The sequence below is a fragment of the Corapipo altera genome, unplaced genomic scaffold (genome assembly GCF_003945725.1).
Source record: "Corapipo altera isolate COAL_440 unplaced genomic scaffold, ASM394572v1 77b, whole genome shotgun sequence".
Taxonomy (NCBI): domain Eukaryota; kingdom Metazoa; phylum Chordata; class Aves; order Passeriformes; family Pipridae; genus Corapipo; species Corapipo altera.
The window spans coordinates 122642-134409 of record NW_020884933.1 but is presented as its reverse complement, the minus strand read 5'-3'; the positions used below and the strand labels follow the sequence as shown (position 1 = coordinate 134409).

The 11768-nt window shown below is 45.5% G+C and overlaps 2 protein-coding genes and 1 long non-coding RNA gene across 5 annotated transcripts in view; 2 read left to right on the top strand and 1 right to left on the bottom strand.

Moving 5' to 3' along the window:
* The window catches only part of LOC113954921, a 4622-nt gene extending 4386 nt beyond the window's left edge, over window positions 1-236 (bottom strand). The window contains exon 1 of the long non-coding RNA XR_003530365.1: window positions 127-236. This is a non-coding gene — a long non-coding RNA (uncharacterized LOC113954921). The remainder of the gene's footprint in view (window positions 1-126) is intronic.
* LOC113954920 (bile acid receptor-like) overlaps window positions 1-383 on the top strand; it is a 13209-nt gene extending 12826 nt beyond the window's left edge. Inside the window, exon 11 of the mRNA XM_027659845.1 lies at window positions 154-383. Coding sequence (XP_027515646.1) covers window positions 154-383 — 230 coding nt within the window. The remainder of the gene's footprint in view (window positions 1-153) is intronic.
* A 387-nt stretch (window positions 384-770) lies between these two features.
* Window positions 771-8964, top strand: TSHB (thyroid stimulating hormone beta). Of its 3 annotated transcripts, XM_027659927.1 has the most exons (4): window positions 771-1817; window positions 3011-3109; window positions 7786-7948; window positions 8638-8964. In XM_027659927.1, exons 2-4 carry the CDS (start codon window positions 3063-3065, stop codon window positions 8878-8880), a joined length of 453 nt encoding a protein of 150 aa, XP_027515728.1. In that variant the 5' UTR covers window positions 771-1817; window positions 3011-3062; the 3' UTR covers window positions 8881-8964. The 3 variants fall into 3 exon arrangements, with proteins under 3 accessions (XP_027515728.1, XP_027515727.1, XP_027515729.1); XM_027659926.1 differs by lacking the exon at window positions 771-1817 and having other exon boundaries at window positions 2160-3109; XM_027659928.1 differs by lacking the exons at window positions 771-1817; window positions 3011-3109 and adding an exon at window positions 5601-6000.
* Window positions 8965-11768: the final 2804 nt, after the last annotated feature.

Below are 11768 nucleotides of genomic sequence, written 5' to 3'. Positions count from 1 at the left end.
GAGCTGTCATTGCCCTCTCAGGGGAGGTGCCACTTGCCCCCTCAGGGGAGCTCTCACTGCCCCCTCAGGGGAGCCGCCACTTGCCCCCTCAGGGGCGGCGGCGCCGCCTCGCCCCCTCCCTCTCACCGCGCTCTCCCCGCCGCTCTCCCGCAGACCGCCCGCTCCTGAGGGACAAGCGCCACGTGGAGGAGCTGCAGGAGCCGCTGCTGTGGATCCTGTACAAGCACTCGAAGCTGCAGCACCCGGGGGACCCGCAGCGCTTCGCGCGGCTCCTGGGGCGCCTCACGGAGCTGCGCTCGCTCCGCCACGCCCACGCGGGGGCGCTGCGCGCGCGGGACCCGCGCCTGGCCGCGCCCCTGCGCGACCTCTGGGACCTCCACTAGGCGGCGCCAACACCCGCCGGAGGAAGGCGGGGGGGGGGCTGCGCTGCCCTGGGGGGGGTCCCGCGCGCGCCGCTTCCCGCCCTTCCCGCCTGCCCTCAGGGGCCCGCGGCGCTCCCGGGGCCGGGCTCCGGGTCCGCGGGGGTACAAAACCCGGTTTAAATTGCCCTGAGTGCCGAGCAGGTGCCCGCGGTCAAGCCCCAGGCGAGCGCTCGGCTCCCCGGGGATGCGTCAGGTGACTGGCGCGGCCGCCCGGCTCGGGCGGTGCTGCTCTGGAGGGGAGGGGGCGAGGGCGCCTTTCCTGAGGGACACGGGGACAGCGCTCCGGCCCGCGAGTGCCCAGGCAGAGCCCTGAGCCAACCACACACGGTGTCCTATCCCTGGAAGTGTTCAAGGACAGGCTGGACGGGGCTCGGAGCAACCTGGGATAGTGGAAGGTGTCCCTGCCCATGGCAGGGGGTGGGACTGGATGATCTTCAGGGTCCCTTCCAGCCCAAACCATTCTGGGGTTCTACGCTGGCGTGAAAGCCCCTGCTCTGAGCTCATTCCACTGCACTCTGCTAAGATCGGTGCTGGGGGGAACACCTTCCGTTTCGATTTCAAAGACTTCTTCTGTTACTCTCCATCAAAACCGAAGGGAATCGTCTTCTTGAGCATCTGCTCTGTGTTGTGACTGTACACCAGCAATGATGATCCACGCGGGATGTGGGGAATTCAGCACAGTGAGCAGTGTCCCACTTGGCTGCCCGCTCTGGCCTTGATGTCCTGCTCTCTCACCAGATCAAATGTGCTGTGAAAATATTCTGTCATCACACCGAGTTATGGGAATTCAACAAGTTATTTTTTAACTTTCGAGGCTCCTTATGAAACATGTTTGGATTCATATGTGATATTCTGGCAGGAGATGAGTTATGCTATTTACAAGATGAACTGTCGTGACTTAAAAACCTTGTGAAATGACATTTTCATGCTAAAACATAATTGGATATAGTTTAGAACTACCCATGGGAGTAAAGAAAAAAAAAACAACTGGACTTTAAAGAAGTAATTTTGCTTTCTGAGTCCTTTTCCACGCACCTGTGCACGAACAGATAACAGCTGATGGGTTCTTGGCATCAAAACCTTCCACTTTGGCCACAGTCTATAAAGCAAACCACAAAAACTCAAGAGTTTGATAACCCACTGTGAAGTAAAGCAAATAAGAGAGTTCCAAAACCATTGCCAATACCTTGGGCTTTGAAAATTTTAAGCAGTGGATTTATTAATAAAAAATGTTATTTTCACATTAACTGTACTTTTTTTTTTCCCTTCTGGATTTTATAATCCTTCTTTACCAATCTGCCATAAAGTAATTTGTGCAGGGGTTTAACAAATTCCCAGGTGGTGATTTTAATTTGCCACTAGGTAGCCCAAACTGTGGTGAAATCACTGATTCAGGTAAGACTAAAATAAACAATTACCTTGCACATTCTTTAGGTTTTTTTAATATTTTGACAACTTGAGAAAGCTCACATTTTTTATCTTACTTAAGCAGGAAGAATGTAACTAGAATTTGAAACTCCAGGACAGGGTAAGCACTTGCAGGCACTTCCAGGGATATGTAACTGTCACTTGACACTACTGAGAGTCATTTCCTAGTGGTGTTTACAAATCTGTGTTGTATAAAGCTTCAAGAACAGAGGGTGCAAAACAGAATGTGGAAAATAAGAACAAATCTGAAGAAATTAGGACTCACCCAGGAGTGACAAAGCACAAATAGCAGTGTTATTCCTACAAAGTATTTAATTTGGTTTGCCTTGCTTCTAACCAGGAGTATCTTGGAGGGGAAGAGTTCCTGAGGAAAAGCAGCCTCCCCTATCCCTTCCTTGCAGCCATTTTAATTTTTAGTTGGAATCTGAGGGTGGCCTTGGGCTGTCACACCTGGGGCAGACTTTGACCTTCAGCGTTCTTACGATCCTGGGGTGGTATCATCATTCCTCACTGATAATATTGCAGAAGGCTTCTGGCTTGTCTTTGGTGGTGGTGGTTTGTTGGTTGGTTGGGGTTTTTTTGTTTCAGTTTTGCCCTCAGCGTAGCGATTGTGTATCTCAGACTAACAAATATCCAGCACTTTCCAAAGAAGTGAAACCAAATCCAAAGAGCTCTATCGTCCGAGCCAAACAGCAAATAGGATTATGGAGTGTTTTCAGACCATAAATGGAGATTGCTGGCATATGATATGCAACAAAGAGATTTGCTGTTTTAATCTGTGGTTGATAGGAAATGCTGCAGCTAATCCTAGGAAAGAAAGAGAAGAGCAGTCGTCCGTGAATCTATAAATTTCAGAGATGGGAGCTGTGTTTTAGGCTGTTACAGAGACTTGAAACAGCCAGATTAGCTTTAAAAATTCAGCAGCCATGGGTTGTTTAAATGCAAAATCTGGCAAAAACACTTGTTTCTATGGCAGTGTATCAGGATTGTATTTCCTTTTATCAGTGGAGGGCTGCAACAGGATGGGGGTTGGAAATAATTCCTCTACCAGAATACTCATATTTCAGAAATCTGATTGGTTTTGTCTGGTTTCCATCATCAGAGCTTCCAATTCTCAGTTGTTTGCAAGTTTGGACATGTTTTTGTTTTACCATCCACAGTTCTATATGTCCTGGAAACAAGGGTGACCCTGCTGTCCTGAGAAGCCTGCTCATGAGACCACGAAGTTTTCATGGTGTTGTGCTACTACCAGGGGCAGAGTGAGTAGAAATAATGTGTGATAACTTCTCCTTGTTCCTACTTTTATCTTAGGCATTGGTCAGTGACAGGGAATCCTGTTAAATTGCTGTCACATATGAGCTTCTGGTATGCACTGAATTTCTGTAGCCCATTACAGAGACTCCTGGGGAATGAACCCAGGATTTTTATAATTACTAAATTCCATTTACAGGTATCACTTGAAACACTTCCTGTAGAACATCAACACACCATCTTTCACTTAATGAAAGTGTAAAACCCCTGATGTCAGTGAATGGATTGATTTAGCAAAGAGAAAGGTTAAAGATAAATATTTAACAGTGTGACTGTCTGTTCCAGAACAGGGCTGCAAAGCTGATGGCTATAAAAACACATCAGAAATTTCTGTCAGTGGCTGTCTGCAGGTCAGCAGGAGGGCAACGGAAGAAACGGATCCATAAGCATCAGACTTGTAATGATGGATTTTGGGAAGCTGTGTGGAAGAAGCCTCGGGCAGTCACAGGTTGTGACACTGGACTTGGTTGTCCTGCCAGTCTTTTGTCTTGCTGCTCCCTGTAGGTTGTGGGATCTCACTCCCATCAAGTGTTCAGAGAGGTCAGTAGTGAATGAGCTCCATGGTCACAGCCAGGATGATCCAGGAGGTTTATTGACAGCTGAATGGTTTGTGTAGATCCCTGAAGGTGTGTGAGTGTCACCCTGGTGCTCTCCCATCTCTGACAGATGGGCAGGATAATGTGGTGCCAGCAAGGACGAGGCAGTGCCAGGAGATTCTGTGCCCATATGAGCGTGGAGCTGAGCTGAGTGTGAGGAGCAGCAGTCACAGTAATCCCAGGGTTCACTCAGACTAATTTATTGCCATTCCAGATAAATGAATTTTCACTCTTTTGGTCAGGTGTTTCTGTAGTGCACTGAGGTGGGTTCAGGGACTGGGTAAAAACATTGCAGGGAATAAAGGCACTGCTGGGATTACACTGCTCCAGGGGCTGATAATTCCCAACATTCAGCATCCACCACTCTGGGCTCTGCCTGACACCTCTAAACCTTCCTGACAGGGGGGCTCTGGACAGATGGAACCAAGGGCATTGCATCTCTGTAATTGCCTTAACAACCAAATTTGTAATCACTGCAAAGAATGAAATTGGGTTTGTGTGGCATGACCTATTTTATGTAACATTGTCTTGACGGTCATTAAATATGTTTTCATCTGTTAATTCTTCATTGCTCAAATCCTGTATCAGCTTTCTGTTATTTTACCTGGCTGGCAGAGAGTTACCTGGGTCAACACTCTCCCCTTAAACATTGCCATAATATTAGCACTTTTTAAAAATATTTTGATATTTCCTCAGTATTCCAGACCTGTTGAAATCAGCATTAGGCAGCTAATCATGTTGAGTTTAAAATACTTATTCCTTATATGATTTATTTCATAATCTTTGTTACAAATCTTTGAGTTGGTTGTTCAGCCACTATGTTTTCAAATGCACAAGTACTTGCTGAAGCTTTTGCATTTACTCTGCATCAACAGCTTGTCTTCATCTCGTAATGTCCCTTGACTTTGCTGTTGGCCTCTGGCCTGGCAGAAGTTTATTTCCTACTCTCCAGCTTCCTGTGCAAGTTTTTCTACATTTTCTCACTTCCAACAGTGATTGTTGTTGGTTTTCCCCTTTTTTCTTGCTATAGTTTTTATTGTTGCACTCTCTTTTTCATCTTCACTATGGTAGACTTTCAAGCACTGTTCTAATTTGCTGCTGATGTTTGGCAGACATTTCCCTAAACCTTGTTAAAGCAAATTCTTAAACCCTTTTTACCCTAATCTCAATCCTCCTCTCTTTACACCTCTTTTTCTCAAATCTGAGAAACTAGCACTTTGAGGAAGCAAAGAATATATGTCTTCACACTCTGACCTGTTCTCTGCCTCTCTTCTTGTTGGGTCACATGTGATACCCTTGCTTTAAGAATGCTACTTTTTAATTCTTATTTTGAGCACTTTTTGTCCTCTCTAGGATTTAATTTTACGAAATTCTTCCTTTTCCTTTCAGATTCTTTGTCTCTGTTGAAATGCTCCTTAGATTTCCCCAAGAACAAACACTCTTTTCTGTGATTAAAGCTTCAAACAACCAAACCCATACACATACATGTAGTGTGTATATACATACATATATATATATATATATAAATATATATATCTATATACATTATCTTTGTTTGGGTTAGGTATGTATATACTCAAAGAGCCTGAATGTTTGTATCTAAAATATGTGAGAAAAACACAGAGCTAAATAACATGCTGGAGTAGTAGCAAAGTAAGTCTTATGTTCCTGTTGCTAAGTGAGATGGACAGATGTTACTGAGAGTACAATTAATACTCTGCTCATGTCCCTAAGCCAGAAAGAATTATATTTAATTCCTGAGAAATTAAACAGTAGAAATTAACCCAGAGTTAAAGATTCCATGAAAGAAAAAGCGTTTGGCTAGTGTTAATAGAGCAAGAACTCTATTATGTTATCCCAAAAAACCCTCGGAAAATTAGCCCAGGGCACAGAGCTGTGTGCAGCAGTCTGAAACCATAGAGAAAGGAGACAATATTGCTCAGGAATTGGCTAAACACCAGCTGGGATGGACTGGATCAATCCCCAACAGCCCAAAGTGACCATGTTTACCAGCCCAGACTCACGTTTTTCATATTTCTTGTGGCCACATAAATCAGGAATGTGGTTGATTTGCATAAGACATCCATCAGATCAAATTCCAAATGGCAGCTGGGTGGTTACCTGGAAGGGTGAGTGTTCCCAGAGCAGCAGACAGGGATCATCATGGGGAGAGGCTGACAGAGAATAGTGGCTTTGTTGAATCCTACTCTTGCTCCTCCCAGGTGATACACAAAGCCCTAAATGTGAGTGTTTTCCCCTGGCTGGGAAATCTGTTTCCTTGGTGTTGGTGCAATATTTCGTTTCTCATTGTGCTGTGAGGTGTGGTTTTGTAAAGGTTTTTACCTGTCAATTAGGATTTAATTGCTTGTTGCTTCAATATTTGCTCAGTAGGTTCGAGACCAGAGAAGTTCTCAGTGTGTTTTGCTTGAGCAGGGAAATTGGGCTGGACCCAAGCACTGCAGAGCAACTGCTTTGACTGCAGATTTGTTATTTTATGGGCACTGCATGGACTCAGCACATCCCAGAATGGTTTGGGCTGGAAGGGACTTTAAGGCTCATATCATTCCACCCCCTGCCATGGGCAGGGACACCTTCCACTAGCCCAGGTTGCTCCAAGCCCTGTCCAACCTGGCCTTGGACACTTCCAGGGATGGAGCAGCCACAGCTTCTCTGGGCAGCCTGTGCCATCATCTCCCAGCTGTGCCTGCCTGGTAACCAGCAAACAGAGTGAACCAGACCTCATTAAACTTTAGCAAAACACAGGTGTAAAATTCATCATCTGAGGTTCAGGAGGAGTCCATTTCCACACCAGCCATGATGTTGCTGTCCTGTGCAGAGATTAAACTAATTTTTTAAGCAGCGGTTAGTTTAAAAGCCCGAGGAGAGAATGACTGTTAAAATAATTAGATTTCCAGCTCCAGTTTCCAGGTTAGGATATTATGGACACGTTTGTTCCTATCACATTTGCTTTGTGGTCCAGTATGAATTTTCAATAGATGACTTTGTGATAAGAAAGCAGTAATTCAGATGCAATTATATAAACAGTAAGATCAGCCTGGAATTAGCCTGGAGAGTATAAAGCACACACAGAGCTTGTGCTGGGTCACTGCCTCTCCCAGCTGAAGGCAGAGTCAGGTTCCTGTAATAGGGAAGAATTCAGCTGACAAGAGGTTGGTCTTTCCAGACTTTCACTGTGGCAGCTACAGGGTAAACCAGACTGTGGAGTGAATGGCTTTTCTATGGGAAACTGGCAGCTGGAAGAGATTAGAGGGTGATGGCCAGATGTTGGTAGACACTGTCGTTTAAATTTGGTCATTTAGAGGCTCTAGAGTAATTCCTGGAGTTGTCTTGGAGCTAATCAAGGCTTTGTTCTCGGGATCCCCCAGCAGGTCTGAGAAATGAGGTCAGCACAGCAGACAGACAGAGAGGGATTGGTGGAGTTGAACTCTTTGCTGATGTTCTTTATTGTAATTTGCTTCAATCTATTTTTTAATTCTTGGCAGTGTTCCCGTTTCATCACTCCTCTAAGCCAACTGGAAATTGAAAAATCCAATTTTATGGGTTCTATGCGCAGTTGTGTCTTTTTCTCTCTTGAACATTTTAAATGATGCTCCTCTTAGAAAATTGTTTCTAAACGAGTGAGGTTATTTTAATATTTTGGGTTAATTCTAGAGCTCATGTTCTCTAGCATGTCACATTTTCAAATCCTTCAGCTCTTGTTATTTTTTCTTTGTCGGCATTTTGTCACTCATTAGTGAGAAGTTCCATGTAATATGCTTTAGTGGGGGAAAATTGAATTTGTTCTATTTTTAATGGCCTGTTTACCCTCGTTTTCTGTTTAGCAGTTGGTACTACTTTAGTTAAAGGTCTGAGATTGAAAAGAAGTTGTCAGGCTGTAGCTAAAAAAATTAATATCACTCCTAATCTGTGACTGTCCTGCCTGTTCCAGTTGAATGCCAAGGAAAGGGCTGGAAGTACATCCCATTTTACTCGGAGTTTCCTCTGTTTGTTTGTTCTTCCCCACCTAGCATGAGGCCTTTCTTTGTGATGTCTCTCCTCTTTGGCCTGACTTTCGGACAAACAGCCTCACTCTGTGCTCCTTCTGAGTACACAATCCATGTGGAAAAACGGGAATGTGCCTATTGCCTGGCCATCAACACCACCATCTGCGCCGGATTCTGCATGACTCGGGTACGAGGCCTTGCTCTGCTTTAGGCAGGTATTTCTGTAGCACCACTGCAACCCAAGTGCCTGTTCTCGCAGAAAACAGTGTGTAAGTGATCTAATTCTGAAAACTTCCCCACCATCACGTTTCCAAGGCGGGTTTTTGCAAAGGTGTGGATGAGAAATGCGAAGCCTCCGGAACTATGGAGTTGATAACACCAGTGGCACAGCAGAGACCTGGCTGCTGCTGCCACTGCAGAGCCTCTGGAGGCACTTTGTGGGGGCAGGATGGAAGAAATGAGGAGCAGATCATATTTGGTCACTCTTAATTAATGTAAATAACTTAGGCTACTTCTCCTCCCTCTGCTGCTGTCCCAGCTGGCTGTGGGAACAGCTCCCCAGCAGCCACACCACACATGGTGCTTGAGCTTCACTGCTCAACACAGCACCTAAAGTTCCCTTCCAGCAGGGAGCCAGCACAGATCCCAAAGCACTGGGAGCACTCTGAGCCCAGTGGATTAATTAAAGCACAAGAACAAGGTGAATGCATCTCTGTGTGGAGAGAGCCCCAGCCACAAGCAGCTTCAAAACCACAGCTCTGAACAGAGTAACGCCAGAGCCGGGCTAAGCACGACAGGTTTGGTCTCTGCACTCCCCAGGAAGTTTCTGACACACAAATGCTTCAGCGAAACAACACATTTCTCTTTTCTTTGTAGGACAGCAATGGCAAGAAGCTGCTGCTCAAGAGTGCTCTGTCCCAGAACGTGTGCACGTACAAAGAGATGTTGTACCAGACAGCGCTGATCCCAGGCTGCCCTCACCACACCGTCCCCTACTACTCCTACCCCGTGGCTTTGAGCTGCAAGTGTGGGAAGTGCAACACTGACTACAGTGACTGTGTCAGGGAGAGGGTCAGGACCAACTACTGCACTAAGCCACAGAAGCTCTGTACCATGTGAAGCTTCCAGAGGGGTGTGGGTGAGATGTGCTGCTCTGCTCACCACTAAGCAGAAATAAAAGCGTGTTTCATGTTAGGTTTGCAAGCTGGTGTGTGCAAAGATTCGTCCTGAAAGTGTATCATTGCCTGTATTAATTAACTGGGTATTCTGTAACTGGCTTAAAAGAATCATAGGGCTGCAGGTTTGTGTTTATAACCCACCCAGATTTACTCTGGGGAAGAAGAAGACGTGACTTTGTGGATGTATAAACCTTTGCTTATAAATCCCAGGTATTTTATGAAGAGATGCTCAGAGATTTGATATATTGACATATTTCAGAGTTTGATATATTTTGGAGTTCATATCTTTCACTTGATATGTTTTGGAGTTAAGAAAAGGCAACACATACTCGTGGTATTGAACGTTTTAATCAGATTTTGACATATACTTGCAGCCTTCAGATTAGCATTCAAATTAGCAATGGTCTTTTTCTATCTCTGTAATATTAGGTTTTTTTGTGGACTGTAGCTTCAGTGTTGTCAGTTGGGACTAAGCACATACATTTGTTTGTCCACATTGTAGATCCGTGTCCTCCCTGCTGTTTTCCAGCTGTGTTTATTGGGAATGGTTCTCCATGTCTCTGCACTAGTGGCATAACCCTCCCTTTCCTGCTGAAATACACTGTTTGAAAAACCTGTCTCTGTGAGCACTGAAGATTTACTGAAGCTTCAAAACCTTACTCCAGAAGGGGAGTGGGATGCCCTCAAACTTAAAGAAAAATTCAGTATAAGATTTCTTCTCCCACGCACAGGGCAGCTGGTCCCTTGGGAGTGGGAAGGTGAGCTGAGCCCACCCTGTGTGCTGAACATGCACAGGTGAGAGGTGCAGAGCCAGGAATGAAGAAATAAATGTAAACTAACAATTGTTTCCTTTCCCCTGACATTGTGGCTCCCAAAAAAAATTAGATATTCCATTCATACTTTGCTTGGAATAGTAAATAAAGGAACCGAAATTCACAGGATACAAATAGGAAATTTGATTTTCTTAGAAAAATCTTGCTTTGGGTATTGCAGCTTTCATGAATGTTCCTGCATACTGCATTCTAGACACCTTCATTTTATTTCATCTGCAGCAAAGCCTCTGAGAAAGCCCAAGGGAACCTGCTGGGGGCACCCCTGGAGCTGGGGGTTGGACCAGATGAGCTCCAGAGATTTCTCCCAACCTCTGCAAGTCTGTGATAAAAGCATTTGGATGCATGTCATGTGTATAATTGGTGATAAAGAAATGCCTTCACAGCCAAGGTTTGAAAATTTAAACTCTCCAAAACCACGTTTAAAATGAACAGAAAATCCAGAGGATTTACAGGGGCAGTGGTAAACAGGCAATCCCTTTTTCTGAAGGATTGATCCCTAACACTTATGGTTTAAACAATCCAGTTATGGTTAGATTTGTATGAGACTATTTCTACAACTGTTGGAGCAAGAAAGATTAGTTACAATTAAGTTACAAATAATTTCTGGTGATGAGAAGTCTGGTATTCCCAGCCCCAACACATCTGAGAGTGGGGGGCTCCCAAGCTCTCAGCAAAGAGCTGCAACGTGAACTGCTGCTCTCTAGTTGGTGAAGAGCACAGGGAATGTCAGGGGAAAATTGGGAAACAGGTATTTATTGAACAAAGCAGCCATTGTGTCACCTGGTAAATGGCAAAGAAACAAACTGTTCAGCTTTAAAATCAGCCTGAGCCTTCTCAAGGTGTCTGGGCTGTTAAAAGGGGTGTTTAGCCCAGGGAATTTTGAGCCTGTTCACTGTTAAGCAGCAGTTGCACTTAGCAAAGCAAAAAAAAAAGGCACTTGGCCTATGTACAGTATCAACAGTTCTGTAAAGTCATTGTAATGCCCCTCGTGGCCAGGACTGACAGATTTGTCTTCAGCACAAACAAAACCAGTCTGCTTTTATGGCTAATGCCTATGCAAAAATCACTGCAAGAAAAATAACTAATGTGCCTTCTTTTACCCTTCAGAAAAATCCAAATTGCTGCGTTTGAGCTGTGTTAGTGCATCTATTTAAATACACATTTACGTGCCCTCAGAGCAATGAGTCCCTTTGGCCTTTAAGCTGTTGTTATGTTCAACTTTAAGACTCGCAGGTCCAGCGATAAAGCTGTGCTTAAGGTGGTGATTAAAGGTGTTTGTTACCTTTAGAATCACAGAATCACAGAATCAGCTGGGTTGGAAGGGACCTCCGAGATCATCAAGTCCAACCCTTGATCCAACCCCGCTGTGGTTCCCAGCCCATGGCACTGATGCCACATCCAGTCTCTTCTTAAAAACCTCCAGGGATGGAGAATCCACCACTTCCCTGGGCAGCCCATTCCAATGGCTGAGCACCCTCTCTGTGAAGAAATTCTTCCTGATATCCAACCTAAACCTCCCCTGGCACAGCTGAAGCCCGAGCCCTCTTGTCTTGCTGATGGTTGCCTGGGAAAAGAGACCAACCCCCCCCTGGCTCCCCCCTCCTGTCAGGGAGTTGCAGAGAGTGAGGAGGTCTCCCCTGAGCCTCCTCTTCTCCAGGCTGAACAGCTCCAGCTCCCTCAGCCTCTCCTCATAGGACTTAATTTATCTTAGGATCCTTTTCACGTAACTGAGCGATGGATCTGCAGACAAACCACACATCTTTACCCCTTTTCCTCATCTCAGTCCTGGTGAGGAGGTCACAGAACGGGAAGGGAGCACAGGGCTGGGGGGCTCCGGGGCTGGAGCCGCGCTCAGGGGAGAACAAACCCAAATGCATTGAGATGTGAGACCCGGGGAAGGAGAAGGAGAAAAGGAGAAGGAGAAGGAGAAGGAGAAAAGGAGAAGGAGAAGGAGAAAAGGAGAAGGAGAAGGAGAAAAGGAGAAGGAGAAGGAGAA

Bases quoted from the DNA above. Each gene is read 5' to 3' on its own strand.
- TSHB (XM_027659926.1), top strand. From the start codon at position 2,790: ATGCAAAATCTGGCAAAAACACTTGTTTCTATGGCAGTGTATCAGGAT. The intron at 3,110-7,785 runs GTGAGTAGAAAT...TTCCCCACCTAG, and splicing joins GTGCTACTACCAGGGGCAGA to CATGAGGCCTTTCTTTGTGA. The intron at 7,949-8,637 runs GTACGAGGCCTT...TTTTCTTTGTAG, and splicing joins CCGGATTCTGCATGACTCGG to GACAGCAATGGCAAGAAGCT.